Below are 21,164 nucleotides of genomic sequence, written 5' to 3'. Positions count from 1 at the left end.
GCGGCGGGGCCGGGCGCTGCCCCGGGAGCGGCGAGCGGCGGCGGCCCGGGGCTGACCGTAATTAGAAAGTTGTTTCGCGGCGCGGCAAGTGGCGAACTGCGCATTGAAACACATGACACCGCGCGGGCAGGAAAGTTAAACGCAGCAGAAAGTCCAAGCTTTCAGCCCCTAAATCATACGTTAAAAAGTTGTTCCGTGGAGTAGTGCCAGTGAAAGGGGTTTTATGTGGAACATCTGCTGCTGCGGATGTGTCTCGCTTTTTTTTTTTTCCTTCCACCTTTTCCTTTTTTAGTGGTTTCCCAGTTTGAGGCGAAAAGAGACGACGTTGCCTGTCCTACCTTGTCAAACCGCGCCGAGCCACCATCACCTTAGTGCAGGAGCTTTCTCGCAGCGCTGGGCAGCTAAGCTGCTGCACCGTTAGCGATGCTGCCGTAATTGCTGTGTACCATCTATCTTTTACCTGTTAGGCTATTCTTAAAGGTATTGATTGGCTTTTTAGTGAAGGAAGCAGTGAGCTAGGCTTTTTATGAAGTGCCTGATCAGTTTCGGTAGACCGAAGTTTAGGAAATCTTAAAATGCTGCACGCAGTATTTTTCACTCCTCCTTAGCACTAAATTTCTCCTCAAATGGTTGTTCTGTGAGGATTTCCAGCTTCCTTCTGCATCATTACCTTATTCTGAGGTTTTCAACACTTTTATCATACCAATTAGCATGTGAAACCTAGAACGACAATGATGAAGGTAATAAAGTTAAATATTAATCTTGGAGCCATCAGCTCATGTATGTAGAAAAAACTAAAAGTATTTTGGCCGACTCAAATACTTGCGGTGCTTTGGGTGCTGCTCCCTAAATGAAATCCAGTAGACAAAGTGCTGTTTTATATTTTACATGTGAGAAAATTGTGCACTGTAATGTACACAGCATCCAAAACGACCACATTATTACTATGATACTTTAAAACAGTGCCTAACTGAGCTCTTTAGCAAATACAGTGGGGATTATCTTCACGACTCGTGCAAATGCTGCTTGGTAACATTTGCAACACAAATAGGTTTACGTAGCCGCAGACATCTTATACTGAGACCTTTATTTAATAAAGGAGCTATGGAGGGTCAAGTACAAAAGCAATTAAAGAGATAAATGAGTGTATTGCTTTGCACTATTTTGGCTTGTCGGTCACTTTGACTCCTGATTCGGGGGGAGGGGAGAGTGTGCATTTGCTTAACATACAGTTGTGATGTATTTGGGAAGTATTCCTGAGAAGTTATATGCATCCACTGTTGTAATATGTATACATAGGAACTGGCTTGAACAGAGGGGCAACAAAATATTTACTAATGTCTTTGGGAGCCAATATAAATATATCCATGCTCTTACTCTGCAAAGACTTGCACATATTCAAACAACTTTATATCCAGAGCTGAATATTTGGATTGCTTTCAAGTAGTATTAAGCACTGTGTGTTAATAGATTCAGGCTACTGATTAAAAAAATAACTGCACAAAAAAGCTAATTGCTGCAACCTGCAAGTATTGTGGTATTAGTGCATTATAGTTGGTTATTGCAATTTTAACAGCAGTTGTAATTATGCCTTGATATTTTATGTATTTTGTTGAAATAGGAGAAAAAAGAAAGATGCCAATATTTTGGAGATCCCATCAATTCCAAATCCGTTTCCTGAGCTGTGTTGCTCTCCATTTGCATCAGTTTTGTCAGCCAGCCTGTTGCCCAAGGCAACTTCAAGAAAAAAACAGGTAAGATTTATAAATTATTATTTGAAAAATATTAAATTGGTTTCATGAAGGCTTGAAGAAAGCCTCAGTTACCTATTAAAATATTCTTCTAATAAAGATATACCTTATTTCCATTATTGGGTGAAATTTTCTCTGGAGATCATCAGCGATGATGGAAAATGAGGTTTCGGGATCTGTGACTGAAGATGTGACTGTTCTTTCAGAGAGTCTATGTGTGACTGTATAACTTGTTCTGATGAAGTGGAACCACAGGCAGGCAGTACCTTGCATCCTTAGATGAAAAATTAATTTATTTTTCTTCCCTTCCTCCCCACCTCCAATTATTGTCATCAGTGCTATTGCACGGAAGGTTTTAACGGTCAGCGAGCAGCTGCTTTTATGTGAAGATCTAATTTTGCTAGTACAATTGAAGAAAAAAGAAATTAATGGGTAAGGAGCAGATGCACATGGCTGTATTTTGTATGCATGTGTGTATATAGGTCTATAGCTGATGTTACTGTGTTTATATAAAATATAAATAATAAACAATAAATATATTCAGCTATAAGCCAAGGGAAATTCTGAATGCAAAGACAGACTTAGCAGTATTTTTTCTTAGTTCTGTTCACATGCAGTGTGTTTGTTGTCCTGAGCAGGGGTAGAGGTTAAAAAGGACGAGTTTCCAATTAATGGAAATTACTGTTCTTGAAGATCTGTTTCACTCATTAAAAGCTGACCTGTCTCATTTCTCTTTCTTTTTTGAGACTGTAAAGAATTTTGACAAGGAACACATGTGGGATTAAGGGTACTACCTCCTTCACATTCTCTTTTCTGGTGGTCTGCGAGATCTGTGTTTAAACAGTTTTAAGTGTGATATTGGAGGTGTAAGAACTTACAGTGCTGCTGCTTATTCAGTGTTTAGATTTGCATCAAGAAATTGTGTGGAAGCTGAAGTTTCTTGCAGTTGTATTAACTTTTCTGAAGCTGATGAGCTATGGCTGTTCTTGTGCACCTGCTATGAAGAATAGATGCTAGAGGCTTTATTAGCAAATTTCTGGGTTGGCACATTAGTGAGGATTTTTTTTTTTCCTCCTGTGGAAAAACAGGTACCTGTTTGGAAAACTCCACTAATTTAAGCCTTCTACTTTGCTGTGTTTTGCATATTCTCTAAAAATAGCTATGGTGTCTTTCTGGACTATTACTGCTTTTAGTTCTTTCCTGCAACAGCAAAACTAATTTGAAATAATTCTGGTCAGCTTGTATCTAAACCCTGCTAATGCAGTGGGGTAAAATCATGCTAACTTCATGCCTGGGGAAGGTAGAAGCATTGATTATCTTTCCTCAGGGGCAGGAAAAACACTGAATTGGTAACATTATCTTTGCAAACATAAGGGCTAGAAGTCACATTTTAAAAATTAGTTCAAATTACTTATTTTGCTTGTTTAAATTGCACTTACTGTTTTTATCTTTGTGCTTGCAACTGGGAACGGATTTCCCAAGCATGATTTAACACACAAAGGTCAACTCTTTGCTTTTATGGTCCATTGTGTTTAAAATCACTGACTGACTTGATCAGTTAAGTCAGCTAAATGTAAGCTTCAGCTCTCAGAAGAAGCTGAAGTTCGTAGCTTCACTGATTTCACTTCTGTTTCTTTATAAAGGCTCTTGTTCTACCTTCTGTACAACTTCTGCTCCCAATCCTTCCTTTTCTTCTGGTTTTCTGTTAAGGAATGTAGTGCTCTTCAGTAAAAGCAGGATCAGTTAGTTTAAGAAAAACTGTTTTACMTACTGAAGTGAACTAAAGTAATAATAGTATCAATGGAGGGCCTGATCCAGTTTCCAGAGACCAGAAAAACTGTGAGAGGTCTTTCTGTTATTTTCAGGAGGCATTTTAACAAGACCATGTTTTTTGTCCAAAAGTCTTTTTCCTAGCTAACTGTTATGGCCACTGCTGGAGACATGGTACTGGGCTAGGTAGACCTTTTGTCAGACTCAGCATGGCTGTTCTTTTGTTCTTACTCTAAAGTTATTAAAGATTAAGGCGAAATGGGCTTAATGGTCTGAGTCAAACTTGTATCTTTTGATATCAGGTTTAAGTCCTCTAATATTTTTATAAAATTACTTAGGTTTAAAAAGGAGAATGAGGGAATGTTAAGCAGGTATGCAAAGAAGGGGAGGAATCTGGCTATGACTTCCCACAGTTGGCTGTGGAGGTTCTGCTTGGAAATGAGGTATTTCCATGGTACATTCTTGTTTTGCCTACTTTGTATGAGGTCTGTCTGCAAATACGTAATCCATACACAAACCCTTCTTTGAATATAAGCCTGAAGGTAATGGATATTACTGTTGATAACTTCTTAACTCTTAAGAGAAACAAGCTATACTTAAGCACTCTTTTTTTTTTTTTGTATAGAGTGTTGACAGCTGCCAGAATTTTTTTCTGCTGCCGTTTTGATGATCTGCATATGTTTTCAATGACTCTTCTTCTAGAGTGCTCTCTTTTTGATTTAGTTTCTTTTTCTGTTCTGCTTTTAACTTYGGGCATAATAATAAAAAAAAAATTGCAGAATGAGTTTCTACTTGTGCCCCATAGATAACTATTATCAAGATAGGTGTTTCTAAAAGAAATGAAAGAATTTTGCCTCTTCTGTTTTATTTTTATCTACGGAAAACTTTTCTGCTTCCAGAAAAAAAAGAAATTGTCAGAAATACATACCTTCTATTTGTGATGTTACAGCTCATATTCATGGCACTTGTGATGTCTGAAAGGTGGAAGATCTTCAATACCTTTCTTTTTCTGAGTAGAATATTAACAGTATTTTGAACTCTTGGTTTTCTAAGCTGAAGTTCTTATTGTCTTCTGACGATCTTTTATCATAAGCCTCTTGAAACACTGAACATGCTGTTTGAACAGGATGTCTGTTTATGGGGCTAACGTACTGGAAATGAGCTTATAAAAGCCAGTTGGTATACCATGTAGCAGAATGGTTGGTTGCCTCTGCGCTTGGGAAGTAGGACATCAGTGTCTGAACATTGCTCTGTCTGCCTCGTCAACACAGCTGTCAGTCTCCTTTTTCCTCCTGCAGTTCAGAAAAGTTTTGTGTTACATCCTTACAGACTCATAATCCTAACGTGGAATCGGTGATTTGAACAAACTTTTGTGTAAGAGGAAGCCTTGACTATTTTTTTTTTTAATTTAATAAAAGGAGGTGGGGGGAAGTTATGGGGATGAAAATGAGAAGTAATAGTATGCAGTCAGCATAATGACAAGTTTTGTTCTCCTAGAGGGAGGACTGGGAGCTGGGAGAAGGGAAAGAAGAAATAAGCATTGAGCATGTTGAGAATGTGCAGACTTGTGGCTCAACTGACCTGTTCTCAATGGAACGTTTCATGGAGGGGATCCACTGGAGCTGATGTTACAGTATCACACCTGTGTTCAGGAAGGTGGAACTTGGAGAAGGGCTTACGTATTTAATTTTCTCTACTTTGTGGATTGTGTAATCCATTCTGTAAGAAATCATCAAGTTCAATATCCTTGGAAGAAATGTAGGGGGGTTGGGTACTTCTGGCATAAATGATATTATACTTATGGATATTCAGATAAACTGGATTATATGCTCCAGGATGAAAGACTTGCATCTGCAAAGGCCAAAAAAAAGTTCCCCTCATGTCCAGCACTGCACAGTCAACCAGCTGCATGGTGGGAAATGTTGCCTTCCTTCAATTCACTTGCTGTTATTAGATGTAGTATGTGAAGTCATGCGTGGAAAATATAATTATGTTTTGGAGTTTGTGTTCTCAAAGAAGTGACAAGGAACTGAATATATAAAATATTTTGTGCATTAATTATTTTAATTTCCAAAAAGAATGACTAGTACTTCTGTCTCTAATTACTAACAAAATGGATATTAGTGGAATAAAATGCTAATTGTCAGAGAGCAGATTCTAATTTTATGTTCTTTAGTGTAGTTTCCATTTTGTCAAATGAACTACATACAGGTTACTGTAGTTTTTAAAGCTTAGTTTTTAACAGTTTTCATGATAACAAAGCAAGAATCATTTGCACTGGAGTGACAGTTCTTTCCATGCTCAAGGATAAGCCAAAAAGTGTTTCATTGCAAAAGTAGTTCAAGGTAATTAGTGCCTTGTTTCTTTAAATCCAATTAGAAGTGCAAAAATAAATCTCAAGTGAATCTCAAGGTGAAGAACACTCAACTCTTTGGAATGTTATCTTTGCTTTTTTGTCTTTCATGATGTTCTAAACAAGGAGATATTTTTATCATTTAAAATCTAAATATACTCCCACAATGTTCTTTCCAGGAAATCAGTTGTATAAGGAAACCTTAAATACATATTTGATTGTAGTTGAACTTCTCTTGCCTTAACAAAGATTTTAATGTAAAGCTCTTTGGCAAAGAACAACTGAGAAGAGCTTTATGGCATAGTGCAGACATTTCTGTAAATGTTTATCCTTCAAAATTTATGATTAATACTGAGCATTGACTGTTATAATAGGAGTGCCATTTATGTTTGTTACGGCTGTAGTTCAAGGTCTTCTAGCGCACCCACTTGAAACTTCATAATTGTACAAATAATCTTATTAGCAGGCATAAATTGCTAAGTATCCGATACTTATGACAGATACAAATGACAGATTTTTGACTGAAATATCTGTTTTCTCTTGACTTTTAAGCAGTGCAAAACTGAAAGGATTTTTATTGAAATGTAAGAATTCATGAATTTCCAAGCAAGTACTTGCTGGTATGTTATTCTGGAATATGTGATTTATAATATTAACTAATCTTGATCATTTAATGCTTTTAGAACTTATTTTAGGAGTCACGATAAACTTTTATTTTCTGTTGTTGTGCTAAGTCAAGCTTTATTGTGGGCAATAAATGAGTGTTTACTAACATAATTACATTGGTATATACAAACTGTGTGTGGACAAGGTCTAATTTGTGGCGGTGTATCCTCTATGTAGCCATTTTCTACTTCCATTTTCAACTTTTGAAGGACAGGAGCTCTTTCTCATGTTCCTTTTCTTTAGCTTTAGTGGAGCTGTCAAGTGAACAATAATTGAACACAGGTTTGTTCTTACAATAAAAAGTATGGCATAGCCTCTAATTTGTTTTGGGCAGTGGAGGGAAAAAATCCATCCTCATAGTAAGGAGAGGCAAAGTGGCAAGACCTTTCCATCTCCTCTCCTCTGTCTGTTCCACCTACCTCGCTGTGCACAAACTGTGTCTGAACTCCCTGAATTGATTAGTTCTGGAAGGTCATGCCTTACGTACCCATCATTACTTTAATACATTTGGTTTCAAATGTTTTTATTTGATCTAATGAGGTCTAGAAACTTCTGTTTAAATAGCGTGACGCCGGGAGTTGTGCTGTTTTTGACTGCCTCAGGGCTGTAATATCTTTCCCAACCAAAAGATGCATTAGTTAAATTTACTTTATCATTCCAGTCTGCCTGTTTCTTCCCAGATTTCTTTCCAGACTTGAGAGGATCGCACACCTCCTCCTTTATCAGTTCTCAATTTTTTTACATCCAGCTCCTACACATATATCTGTTTCTCCCATGTCTTTCCTCTTTAAATTGCACAAAAAAGACTTTGAGTTTGGGAGAAAGAAGGGAGAGGGAAAATTTTTTTTCTAACAGTCTTTCCAACCAGTTTACAGATAAACAGAAAAAACATCCTGCACAGAACCAACTGGACGAGCACAAGATTTTTACTTGCAGATTCTAATATGAGTTCAATTAGACTGTGGCTCAGAGGGTGGGTTTTTTGCTCTACAAGTAGTTTCCATGCTGTGCTCTTCATTCAAGTGGTTTTTCCCTCCCACCAAGGAAAGATTTATTGCTATTATATTAGAGTAAAATTAGTTAGAGTCCTATTAACACTTGCTGTTTTAATGCATGTACCCATATGCTTTGACCAGACACAATAAAACTATGACAAAAGGTCACAGGTTTACATAGGCAAAAATCAGGAGGCAGAGTTCAACAATTTCTGATTTTAGCAATAAAGAATGTTACCTGATCAGGGGGCCTAGCAGAAACTGTCTGAAACATCAACCTGGGGAGCTGGGGAAACTTCTGAATAATCACCTGTTGGTGTCTTTTTTTTTTTTTTTTKTWTTKTWTTTTWTYTTYTYTKYWTTKKTTCATTCATTAGTGTCCTTCACAGATAGAAGACAAATTGCTTTCTGTCAGACTTCACGTCAGCCCTGAAAGTTATTACAAATTAACCTTGTACTTTGTTACTGTCCAAAAACAAGCCAAGCAAACAATCCAAACATTCTAACTTTACAAAAATAGCATGTCTTTATTTTTCTTTCTAATGAACAAACAAACAAGGTCACTCTAACTTTTCTGGTTACTGAGGTATTGCCTCTACAAACTCTTATTTCAATTCATCTACATCAGGCAAACATCAAGCTTAAATTTTTCCTCTTTGTAGCTATATAAAACTGAAAAATTACCAATTGTATGAAAGACTGGTAGTTTTTTTGCCCATGTTTGTCAAATAAGAATGTTTTTGATCATTCTTTTGGTTTTGATTATTCTTTTGGGCTTCATCAGCCTGAGGGTCAAAACCATAATGTCTTATCTTTTGTGTCAGGACTGTTTTTTCAGCACTAGAAGCTGCCTTTTCTGTCCCATTTGGAAACTTATATTTAAAAGAAGGAACTTCCGGTACACTGCAGTAGATCAAGTCTTTGTGTAGAAAGCCTTCTCTGTAAATTTGGAAATCTGGTTCTCTAAAAAGCAGTGCCTTAGTATTGATCTCTTTAATTCCAAGTTCACTGTCTGGTATTTTCTTCCCTGGGTATCTCCTTGGTACTATGTAGTTACAAAGTAGCTAAAGCAGTGATAAGAAACAGACTCAGTTTCTTTGAATATGCAAGAGACTCTGCAGTTGAAGCCAACTGGAAGTGTAGGAAACTTCTGCTTTAAAGTTGCTGAGACACTTCTGATAACTTGGTTTTATTGACTTTGGCTTAAAAGCATTGACCTCTGACCAGTGGAGCCTGAATCTTCATAATTTTCAGGAGGGAAGGAGATGTGATGAATGCTAATGTTGTTCTTGCTTGTAATTGTTCCCAGGAATGGGTGCATTTGTGTACAGTTAGATTGGAGAACTGAGATGTTTAGATCATTTTGTAGCAGCTCCATGACTGCCATAGACAGATCTATGATTAGATAAATCCCTTATTGACAGATCTTTTTCCAGGTTTCTTCTGATAGTGTTCTGGTAGTGTTGTCAGTAATTGATACCACTGGGTGGGATGCAAGACTATAATATTGTAACAACAGAACACTAATGACATTTCTCTTTATGGAGCACTGTCTGAACACTATCAAAGCAGATAATGTTCCCATCTGATTTTGAGGGGCACACAGTTTAGGTTAGTCGCAAGCAGTGTTTGGTAACACTGGTAGTTTTCTATAGTATCTTGGTTTATTTATTCTAGATTATCATTATTATGCATATTGAAAAAAATACGTGGTTTGTTGTTTAAAGGCATTACTAAAATAGAAGACCCTGCTTCCATTGCTTTTTTGAAGCAATACTACTCCCAAAGTATTGAGAGCTTTTCTATTTCCAGAAAGATTGTTTTTCACTATCTTCAAAAACTTAAATGACAATGTTTTTAAACTTTAATTCTAAACTTGCATGTTTGTGTTTGCATGTGTGTGAGAAGTGATGACATCRGTCAACATCCTTTTTTTGTTGCAACAGCAGTTTTCATTTTCAGCCAAATAAAAATGAGGCTGTGCTTTCAGTGCTTGTGTATTTCTTTTGTTTTTCCTCTATTTTCTTTTTTTTCGGTTTTATAAAAACTTTTGTGTTCGTGTTCTGGTCTGCTCTGTCATCTCATGAACCTTCTGTTTTTCATATTCTGCTAATTTTATAACATAAGCAATTTAACAGTTGCTTAATATTGAATGAGATGAAAGTAGTTGGTGATGAATAGTTAAATTACCTCAAATGCTACCAGTTTGGTAACGCTGACAACTTAGAAGTTTCTTATTGACTAATTTGCATGATGATTGTCAAGGTTTACAACTTCTGCCTAATTTGAATTAAAAGCTGTGCAATGAATGGAGAAAGTACCAAATATATATATCCATAAGTTTTATGATATAGCAACTGGCATAAGATGATCAGAAATCTTCGGATTTTATCATAATAAAACATTGTTATCCTAGTGTTTGATCTGAGTTTCAGCTCCATTCTTCAGTTAACAGCCAATTTCTATTAGAAGTTTTAGTGTCGTTCTTAACGTATCCTTGGATTCTTGCATTCCTATGTCCTGAAAGTTATTATTTCTGTTCAGATAAGACCTTGACAACTGTTGAAACTTAGTGCGATGATGAAACAAGCCCAGGAATATCCCCATCCTACCACTGGATGTAAATGTTGCCGCAATAAGAATAATTTATATTTTGAGCAACCAAAACATATCTCCACATAAATATCAGCATCAAACCTGGTTAGTTTCACCAGGTGGAACTAACTTAATAGTGCATATGAGATCTTAGTCTTAAATATCTGTGAGTATTAACACAATTTTATATTCATTATACAAGTGTATCTTCTTGTCAGCTATTTACAATAGATAGCTGAGAATTTGTTTGTTCTGTCATGTGGTTACCTCAGAGCTACTAACACAATATTTGCGTGGGGGGGGTTAGTTTTTACTTCAGGATCTACTCTTTGCAATGGTAATCTTTATGCTGTAGCTGTGCCAATGTACTTAAGAGAACTAGGTAGAATTATAATGGAAGATGGCTATGGGAATGGTACAGGATATGAGACTAATTACCCACCTAGCATAGAAAAAGGACACTTCTTTTTTAAGTTGCCTCCTTCCATTTGTTCTATGCTTTACTTTCCATTGCTTTCATGACTGAGTTTCCCTTCTGTAAGAAAAAGTATAGAAACTATGAATAAACCTGAGATCTCTCACCCTTCCCACCACCATATTCCCTACAGTATAGTTAGTCGACATCTGATAACCATGTCTTGTCATCTGCAGATTACTTAAATGAAGATCTTTAGGGTAAGAGTAATCTTTTGTTGAATGCCTGTATAGCAGGAACAAGGATGCCCAGCCTATGGAAGAACATCAGCATGGTATGACTGACTAATGACTTTGAGCACTTTTTTGTGTGCAGAGGCATACCGTTTCTGATGGAGGGGTTTCAGGGCTCACAGATTTCAAATTTTTCTAGCAGCTGAACATTTCTATTAAGAAGATAGGATATAACTTAAGTAAGTGGTAAAAACTTGTAATCTTAAGTGTGGGATGACAGTTGACCACTGGCCATATTCTTCTTGTTTGTCTTGAACTTGTTTAAAGCTCTTACTTCTGAAGGAATTCTTTCCTCCGACTGCCTTCAATTTGGGATTGAAGATAAAGGAAAATCTTCAAGATATTGTATTTAAGTATGCCTCTCATGTTAGAGTCTTGATAGGAGTCAGCTCAAACAGGGAGATTAAAAAAAATGCTAATCAGGCCAAAGAAAATTTTGCAAGAAGGGCAGTTGTGGGAGGAGGGATTAAAAGGAAGAAGGAGAAATGAGACCTCTGCTCCAATAACAGCGTGAACTTTTTCTCCTGTTTCAGTCACAGGGCATTCGTTTGCAGCTAATCAGCCCATATTTTGGCCCAATAGTGTTCATGATATTTAATACCTAAGTCTCAAGAGAGAAATGTATGTCGGTTATCTTAGTGGTGTGCCTGTGCTTCTAATTAGTATACGGATGGATTTTTCCTGCCTATTTCTGGTATGTAAGCATGTGCTGCATATTGGTATGTTTATCTGTTTGTTTCTTAACTTGACATAATATCCAGCAGCAATACAAGATACAGTAGATTGCCTTATGATCAGAAGCAGATTTTTCAGCAAGTGCATTCTTAGGCTATAAATAGCTTTTTTATATTAGTTCTGTTATGATAACTCCTATTACTGATTGCATTAAGACCCTGAGTTTGTGAACAGCTGCAAACACTTGATAATGACACAGAATGGTATCAAATGTTGAGAAAACAGGCTGGAAGTTTGCAAGAATTTCTCATAATCACTAGTATTTACTGCTACAGTGAGGGGGAAGCCCATAAAATATGAGGGTTTTCTTATGATTCAATTGACAGAACTTTGTTATCAGTGTGCTTTTTGATCTGCCTTAAGCCTATTTTGTGAAAATAGGCAGTTGCAAAGTTTTGCAAGGAGTGTATGTAACAAGGATTTAAGATTCTGCAAGTTTGTGAGGAGAACTGGTAAGGATGGAAGGCTGCATTATGCTATCTGATGTTGGGAAATTTAGAGTTGCATTAAAGAACAGTATTCAGCTTTTTCCATTATCTAAGTTCAGATGTCGCTGCAGTGTTAACACTTCCATAATCAGTTGAGGGAAGATGAATAATCTGGTAAGGGGAGAAGTGAATATTTTTGCCATGCTGGTGTGATTTTTATTATTTGGCTTTTCTCTAACATAARCAACCTCCTCTGTGATTAGTGAGCTGTAGTATTATGAGGCAGGAATATTCTCTCCCATTTTGGGAAGCAGACAAGATCTGAAATCCTGACACACTCTGGCACCCAGTGTGTACTAGACACCAGGTCTGTCTGGTACAATAATTACTCATTAAGGCTAAAGGGAAAGTGTCCACATCCTGATTTTCATACTTTAATTTTGCTCCCATAGTTGTAATTTTTGACTGGTAGCACTTAATAATACATCTGACTGTTCCCACTGAGCTATATTTTTGAAGTAATTTTTTATTTGAAATTTTCTAACTGGGTTTTTGTATGTGTGTGTGACCTGTCCAGGAGGTAACAGCTATCCAATTTCAGATTGTCTTGGAAAGYTTTTCTACTTCTGCTTTAGATTGTCTTTGTGAAAACAGAATTGTGATAAGATGTTCATTTTCTGATTAAAACCTGAATTGCTCAGTTAAGGTAGACCTGGGAGAGAGAAAAGTCTTTTGGACTTCTCAAACAGGGAAAAAGACATGCTTTACAGAGTAGAAGATTAATGCCCTGGTTTGTGATGTTGAAGATGAAGGATTAAATCCTTTCCTCAATTTGAAATGATCTGGATTGAAACTGCTTGCTTTAAATTGAGTAGAGCTGTCTCTCTTTAGTGTTTCAGCAACCAACAGTTCCGGAAGAAAAAGAGATATTTCACAGCTGAAAACATAATTTTGTAGTATTCTGATAGGCTGTAGTCCTGGATTAGCAACTTTTGTAATGTTAAAACACTTTGAGTTTACTGTTTTCAGGTAACTTCAGAGCATGGAACTTTCAAAGGAAGTTTGTGTGTGCCACCTTCTCTGGACAATGGGATTCATTTTCACCCAAGTGTCCACAAAACTATTTATTAACAGGATTCTAGGATAATATTCTTCTCATTTATGGAAATGAGGAGCAACGAAGAAATGGATGTGCTGTGTGTTTTGTTTTTTTTTTCCTTAAAACATGATCACAAGTGAGTTGGAAGGATTTTGGAAAAGTGCTCCTTTTTAGTTACTTAGAAAGTTTTGTACTTTGTCCTTTGTACTTCTACTTATGAGACAATGACCTTATTAAATAATGTTTAAGATTAAACATTAATACATTCTTCAAGTAAGTCAAGTACCCAGTAGGAGTTTTGTAACTTTGTTCTTTTTTTAGTAGGCAGTGAGCAAACAGATAGAAGATTTATAAGTATGAAAGGTAATGGCAAATCCTATAATGTTTCTGTCATATTTTGGCACTAGATGGCAAAAGCTGATGTAAGGAATATAATCCAGTTTTCTCTAAGGTTTACACAGTTGCTGTGTCAAATCAAGCCCTGTAGAAGGCAGAAGATACTCTAAAGGAATTGGGTCTAGTGAATAATAAACTCATCTTGGTTGGGGCATTGCTAATCTGGGATGGAGATACCCCAAGTTCTGAATGAGTTTTTAAACAGAAACTACTCAGCTTTTCAGGCCTAAAGGACAGGGATTTGTAGGATAACTGCAAATAAACAACATATAAGACTATTATTGGGGAGGAGAGGAATGAGTAGCTCTAGGCTTCTTCTAGAGAGGTGTTGTGGAAAAGTGGTGAAAAAACACTTCCAACCCTTGTATATGGGGCTTATGCATTGGTACAAAGCTTGTTTGGCTCTCTGCTGTCCACTTCCAAAACTCTTTCAGCAGTGTTACTGTTTTGAAGTAGGCATTGTGTTTACCCAAGTACCAAAATCATGGCCTGGGAAATTGTTTGTGTAGACTCCTTTGAATGAGATTGAAGAGGATATCTACTGTTGTGACTCCGAGACAAGGGAAAATGCATTTCTAATTCAGTCCAAGCAGAAGTGTTTCCTGACTGAACAAACAGTGAAGAAAATAACTTGTTCACGGAGCTCTCTTGCTTGCTTGACTCTCTGCTATCATTGGTTGATTTCTGTGTACTAGTGACATGAGAGGACCCACTGTTTCTCAGATGAAACTAGCTCCTTCGGAAGAGTGACCTATGAGGACATTAAAATTCAAGCCAGTGATTCAGCCATGGAACCAAGAAACTGTTTTGTGTGTCCTTGTCCACTCGCTTTCTTTCTGCAACCTGTATTTCTCTTTGCTTTGGTTCCATGTATATTACCGAACACATTTTCCTCTGGTAAATTAAGACTTGATAAAAATTTGTCTTCTAGTAAAACCAGCTTGTAAACTTGCTGTCAGAAAGTACAGACTCTGAGAATTTCTATCTGAGAATCTTGTTTTATGTATGCATAAGGGTCAGTTTGACCCAGTCATATCATAGCTATAAATGAGGGGAAGAAGGAAGCTGACACTTGGGTTAGTTGTTCGGGGATAGCATTAAAAAGAACGGGTTCATAGTTCATGTGGCACATGTTCCTTTGGCAGCAAGAGGATAGCAATCCACTGAGAACTAAGAAACGACAAATTTGGAGATGGTTTTTCAGTGCAGGGTTTGGAATCTAAGGTTATCTTAAGTTTGCCCTTAAACTGATCTGATGTGATGTGTTCTTTGTAATGCATAGCTCATACATGAAAAGGCTAGAAGAGGAAGAGCTGAAACTATGAAATGTGCTGTTTATTTTTTGCGCCACGAGTCTCTTATTATAGAAAAATTGAGTAAGCGGATAATTGTAGAGAGAGACAGAATAAGAAAGATGATCATAGTTCAAACTTCATTGTGAAGTTCCTAGATACATATGTTGCTTTACAGATAATGTATTCTGTTTTAATGCAACTGTTTCTGCAAAGGAATTAGTTATCAACCCTGTAAGAGGTTGTACTGTATGTTCTGTTGGAGGAATATGACCTTGTTACATTTCTTTGTATCAGGGGTTGTGGGAGTAGAGAAACAACAAGTGACCCACCAAACTTTGAAATTTTTTCTTTTCTGTGGGGTGGTCCTGTTTCGGTTATAAAGAAAATAGTTATTTGGCAGACCTGTGCAACTGCACCCATGTGAAAAATACCCTGTATACGTTTCCGCAGTCACCTTGATAGTATAACTGATTCTTCTTCTAATAGAGACAGACGTGACTGACAGAAAGTGCAGATAGTACAACAGATAACTTACCTGACTTTATGTTGCTCTTGTGTAATAATCTTCCACCTTAGCTTAATGGAAAAACAAGTACAAGTACAAAAAAGCAGAACTTTTCAGCCAAGAGCATCAAAGTTCTTTATTAACCTTAACAAATTTAACTTCTCTAGATTTTTTTTTTTTCTATCTGCAGAGACAAAAGCAGAGTCTGATTTGCCCTTGTTGCCTATAATGCCCACATTCCTGTTATATCTGGCAGTCAGGAATAAAATCAGCTGTTGTGACTCCTTATCCAGTGCCTTAAGTACAACACTGACCTTCCTCTACTGGCAGGATATCTCTATTTCATACGTCGTTATAAAACCCTTAGTTGGAGCTACTAACTCTTCCTAAGAGCTTTTCAATTCTTGCCCACATAATTTAGTCACACTTTCTTTAGTGGCATGAAGTACGAAAGGTTTATATTTTAAAGTATCTGAAAAGTATCTACACAGTGTTCCCAGAACTGTAGCTGGTGACCTAGTGACAAAAATAGGAGTGAAGAGCTGCATGAACATACTCATTTTACGGAGCTCTCAAGCAAGTGGGCTGGATATGATTTCCTTCCTGTCCACAACCAACAGAACTCTTTGCAAACCTGCTGTGGACAAGCCAAATCTTTTACCTGTAGAGAGTGAAGCTTTCAAAGCCTTTGTTTCTCACATTTATCAATAGAACTCATGTTGACTTTCAGGTGGTGAGACGACTCTTCAGGGTTTGCACTTAGAAGTTGAGAGATGTCTTTTTTTTTTTAATTAAATCAGTATTTATGAAATTTAAGATATGAAAGTGTTCCTCAATACCATTTTTAGCATTCCTTGGTGCAACTGATGGGTACTGTCGTTAGTATACTTAAATGACTGTGGTGTTTTGTTTAAAATCAAATCAAATCTGAATAATGGCTGTTTGTTACAAAATYAGACATAGTACTTAGGTGTTTGCTTACTTTCCAGATAGGTCTGGCTTGTGTGTCTGCCTAGAGCAGATAAAATACAGATAGTCTCACTTCAGAAAATAATCCTCTGCTTCACCTTGCAGACAAATAGGTCAATATTATTCATAGAACAAAAAGATGCACATGCTCTGCAAGACACAAGGCCCTTCAATACCCATGGGAAAGGTAAAATGGCTTGGGTTATTTTTGTTTCTATTCGAATATAGTCACTAATAAACCAAGATTTACAATTGTTTCCCAAATATTCTTCCATAGGATCCAAGGAAAAAAGATTGTAGAGAGAGCTTTTTGCTCTGGTGCTGCAGACATGTGCATGTATAACTTTATTCCTGGGAGTAAAATGCCTACAAAATCAGGCTGTGGTACCACAAATTGTTTTCTGAATCTTACAGCAAAATTTTAAAGTTACATTATAGAATTTTGAGAACATGTTCCCATAGGAAATAAAAACTGTGTGCCTGAAAGGTAAAAACCTAATTGCAATCATTTGACATTTATCATAGCTATGTGTAGTAGAAAAGGATGTTCACTCAGAATGTTACACTTTAAACTTGATCTCCAGAATAATTTTTTATTCTTCTGATTTCTCGAAACAGTCATAAGGATTTTGGACTTGAGCTTTAGAGGAAAATAAATAAGTATAATATCTAATATCTAGAAGATTACATAGTTACTAAGGATTTGTTGCTGCTAGAGGCTCAGTGTAAAATGAACCAAGGTTAAACCTGCTCATTTATTATGGATCCAAGAAAATGGCTCATATATGCCATATTTTAGCTGGTTTTATGGTTTTATTAAAAGCTTCTATTTTAAAGCTAGCTGAACAAGGATCAAATTCCTGTCGCCAAACAAATTCCCTTTATGACTTAACATCAGTTTCTCATAGCTGTTTTTTTCACCCTATGTGTCATGATCAAGGACAAAAGGTTTTGAAACTGTAGGAAAATATCTGTCTTTACTTCCTATTCCTGGAAAGTATTTTGTTACTCTTTGACAGCTGCAGGTAAAATGCCAACATGTTACAGGTTGTAGTGCTTGTAAGGGAGTTGTATTTTTTTCATTTATGTTGTTTGTTCATCTTGTTCAGCAACAGAATATATTTAAGTCCTACTGATTTTAGGATTTCAGGAAGGTAATTTAGGACAAGAATAGACTCTTTGAATCCATGGAATCTAAAGCATCTTATTGGTGCCAGTGACTTGTTTTGCCACTTAAAAAACTCTTGAAACAGCAAATTATGTTAAATCACATTATTGTTTCTTTCACTTGTCAGTATATAATTCCTTGTGGCCTGGATTTGAGATTTTTGTTTTCTAGACATTCTGCGATTACTAATGGGTGTGCTCATTTTCCAGTTACTCATTGGAGGGAAAAACACTGTCAATAATATGATAGGGTGTATTTTGGCATGGATTATTACAGTATTTGCCAAGTCAGGTATGAATGCTTTCAGAGCATGTACATGAGATATGTGCTAAATAATTTACTTACAGTAACTGTCTGTGAGACTACAGTAGTCTGCATCTCTGATACATTCGTGTTTGAGATATTATGAATACTTGATACAAATAAGTTTTGCAGACCATTTACCATGTTCATCTACAGTGAGCAATGTTTCTGATGCTAACTGCTTTATCAAGAGTTATAAAACATCTGTTCTAACATCTGTTAAGTAATCTGGTTTACAGTAGGATTCTCGGTACTCATGCTGCTTAAAAACAAGAGAAAACTGTTTTGCCTGCTATTAAGCATGTTAAGCATGTTAGGAGACATACAGCAAGGTTATAGCTTTCCTTATGTGCAAAATTTTGCCTTTTTTGAGGGAGACAGGAAGAAAAAAGCAGATATTTTTCTCATAGCACCACATTAATGAAACCAAACTTTTAATGCAAATACTTGATGCATAAAGTAAATATGTGAGTGGGGGTCATCAACAACTGTAGTTCATGAAGTATTTTTCTGAAGTTTCACTTGACTATAGCATTTTACATACCTGTTTTTCAGGCCTTTGTTGTGTTGCAAAGGTAGAAATCACATTACTTTAAGTAAGGAAGGGATCTTTGCCTCTGCTTTCATAAAGGTAGTTAAGAATTATATAGATTCCATGGATTCAATGCATCTATCCTTATGCTCAGTTACCTTCCTGAAATCCTAAGATCAGGAACACTTAAGGATATTTTGTTTGCTGGAAAAGACTTGAATTTTGCAAAGAGCAAACAAACTTAGAAACAAACAAACAAATGCTATAACCAGTAAAGGGTTAGAATATAGTCTTGATCAATTTGGGAGGGGTGTTGATAATGAAGACAGGATTCTGAGTGAGCGATGTAAATGCATGTTGTTCTGCTTATTATTATATACAGAAATATCAGTGTGTGCCTTTCCAAGGACAGAAGACAAGTTTTCAAATGCTTCGGTTGGTTGATTTCTAGTTAGTCCTTCCCCAGTGTCTTCTGTAATTGGCTTAGAGTAGGACTGGATTCATATAAACAGAGTGACATTTACTGCATTCTTACCTTTTTCTTTGCACTGACTCTCAGATACTTGGGTTGTGAGAAGTTAGGCTTCAGGGAATACTACCAAGTATTTTGTTCTGTTTCATGTTAGCACCTGGGTGAAGGTTGTTGAGCTCTGTGGAAAAACAGACATGAGTTTGTGTCCAAGAAGAGTAACATTACCTGCAGTTACGCCAATAACTCTGCAGAAACGGGTAGGGCATTTATATTAATTTTGTAACTCTCACTTTAGTAAAGGGCGATAATGAACTTGCTCAGTGTAAACAAACAATGTTTTAAACAAACATGGCTGTATTTTTTTTCTTAATATTTTCTTATATCTCTTGTGTAATAGGAGTCTTTGTTTTCTGATAAATATAAATCTTTTTAATTTCATTAACTGAAATATATGCATACATAATTGAATATCTGTTACTCTACTTTTTTCTCTGTTGTCATTATAATGTACCTTATGGAAGAAATTGATTCTGCTTACATATTAATGTAGTTTCTAAATATAAAGTGTCATAATTGCATTTCAGAATATTGAAATATACCTCTGTGGAAGGCTATGGGTCTGATCCTAATGAAGGATTATTGGGGTCCACTTCCACAGGCTTTGGATTAGCTTTGTATGTGGCATGCTTTTTCCTCACCCTCTCTGGCTAACATCTTAGCTGTTGACAGTTCATCATATACTTTGGGAATGAAGATAACACTGTACAATGTTAACCCGCTGCTATAGCTTGCCTTTTTTTGGTTATCTGGCAAAAATGTGGAACTTAGCAAAATCATTTTGCCTGTGTACACTAGGATTGCCTAGMGTAACTCTACACAGTGGCAGTATCTATAAACTTAAAAATACACATGGAAGTGAAGCATGGAAATACTACTGTTTGCTAACCCAGCTATATTGATTTCTAAGAAGTTCAAACAAACTATAACTAATTCATTAGTTTGATTTATTTTGTAAATGTGTAGATATTTTTCAAAAATTCATTGCTGCATAATGTGTTTGAATCACTGTTAATAGACTCTTTTGTTACTCAGAGGCTTTTAATATACCAGCAGTGTGAAAAATGAAATTTCACTGAAATATTGCCATAGTATTAAATGGTTCTCCTGAGCAATTTACACAAGACACAGCATATATGTCTTATGGCATAAATCCAGTGGGTCTGAAGTAGTATATGCACAGTTTTATTGAATTAAAGATTTGTGATATTCTTTCAGATTACTTCATTATTTCAGTTGGAAGAAAAGCCTATAAATACATAATTTTAGTGTGATTGTTTGGTGCAGGTTAAATTATACTGTTGTCTTAATTACAAGATCATATACTACTTTTATTATATAGTAACTTCCCTTTCAGATTTAGATGTGTACAAGATGCTACTTCACGTGTTCTTACATGGCTTGTATCCTAATAATTTGGTATCTCTCTTGTTACACTCCACAAAAAATGATGTTTTAAAAATAAAGTTTAAAAATGAAAAGTAAAAATGAAGTTTATTTTCTCAGCCTTCATCTTCCCATCCTGTGATTTCTTCCCCCTCCCTCCCCCCAAATCTTCAGTTGCCAAAGTTGTTTTATTTTCAGCTGTTCTTTCGTTATCTGTATATTAGGAGATGAAGCTCTTTGTCCTTACAGCCTGTATTTGTATTGGACTCCTTCTGGTATGCACAGAGCAGTACATGGTGATATGTGGGAGGGGAGAAGTGTGTAACTTTGCTCAGTGTAGCATTCAGAAGGTTAGGAAACTCAGTTTTAACTCAAGTGTGTAGTTTAATGGAGAAAAATAATTCCACTGCAATGGATTGCCTTTTTTTTTTTTTTTTTTCCTCTCTCTGTTGAGAAATGAGCATCATTCTCTGTGGAAACTTCAGGGTTTTTCTTTTCTTGACAAACACATGGTGAATGAGATAGTTTCCTATGCATTCTCACTGATATTTTCACTCTAMTTCCAAATTGTCAATAGTTATTGGCTTTAGTTCACTTTATAAGCCTGAAAATAAAAATAATGGGGGTGGGAGGAAGAAGCAGCACAGGATGTTGCATTAGATAGGTATTGGATTGCACACAGTTGCAAAAATACTCAAACGCATATATCTTCACTGAGAGTTCACTGTATGCCAAATTTAAGTGTCCTGTTCTTTGTTGTGATGTTTGTATCTGTGCATGTAGAATTCCTCCTGAAAATATTTCGTCTCTCCATTCAGAAGGTGCTTCTGTTACTGCTATAGCACTACCCTAATTTTGTCCTGATACTGGAATACTGAAGGGAAGAAAGGCAGCAGGCAAGAAAGGGGCTTGCTTATAGGGGGTAAAGGGTATGCGTGCGCATGTGTAAATTTTGTTTTTGCTTCTCATGGACATTAGAAA

General features: G+C 36.3%; 1 protein-coding gene across 1 annotated transcript in view; it reads left to right on the top strand.

Moving 5' to 3' along the window:
* The window catches only part of GRB14 (growth factor receptor bound protein 14), a 67,584-nt gene that overhangs the window by 1,070 nt on the left and 45,350 nt on the right, over window positions 1-21,164 (top strand). Inside the window, exon 2 of the mRNA XM_026090978.1 lies at window positions 1,622-1,754. Coding sequence (XP_025946763.1) covers window positions 1,622-1,754 — 133 coding nt within the window. The remainder of the gene's footprint in view (window positions 1-1,621; window positions 1,755-21,164) is intronic.

Source organism: Apteryx rowi, unplaced genomic scaffold (genome assembly GCF_003343035.1).
Source record: "Apteryx rowi isolate R43461 unplaced genomic scaffold, aptRow1 scaffold_121, whole genome shotgun sequence".
NCBI lineage: Eukaryota > Metazoa > Chordata > Aves > Apterygiformes > Apterygidae > Apteryx > Apteryx rowi.
Note: the sequence above shows the minus strand (reverse complement) of the source record. Positions and strands in the feature narration are given on the sequence as shown.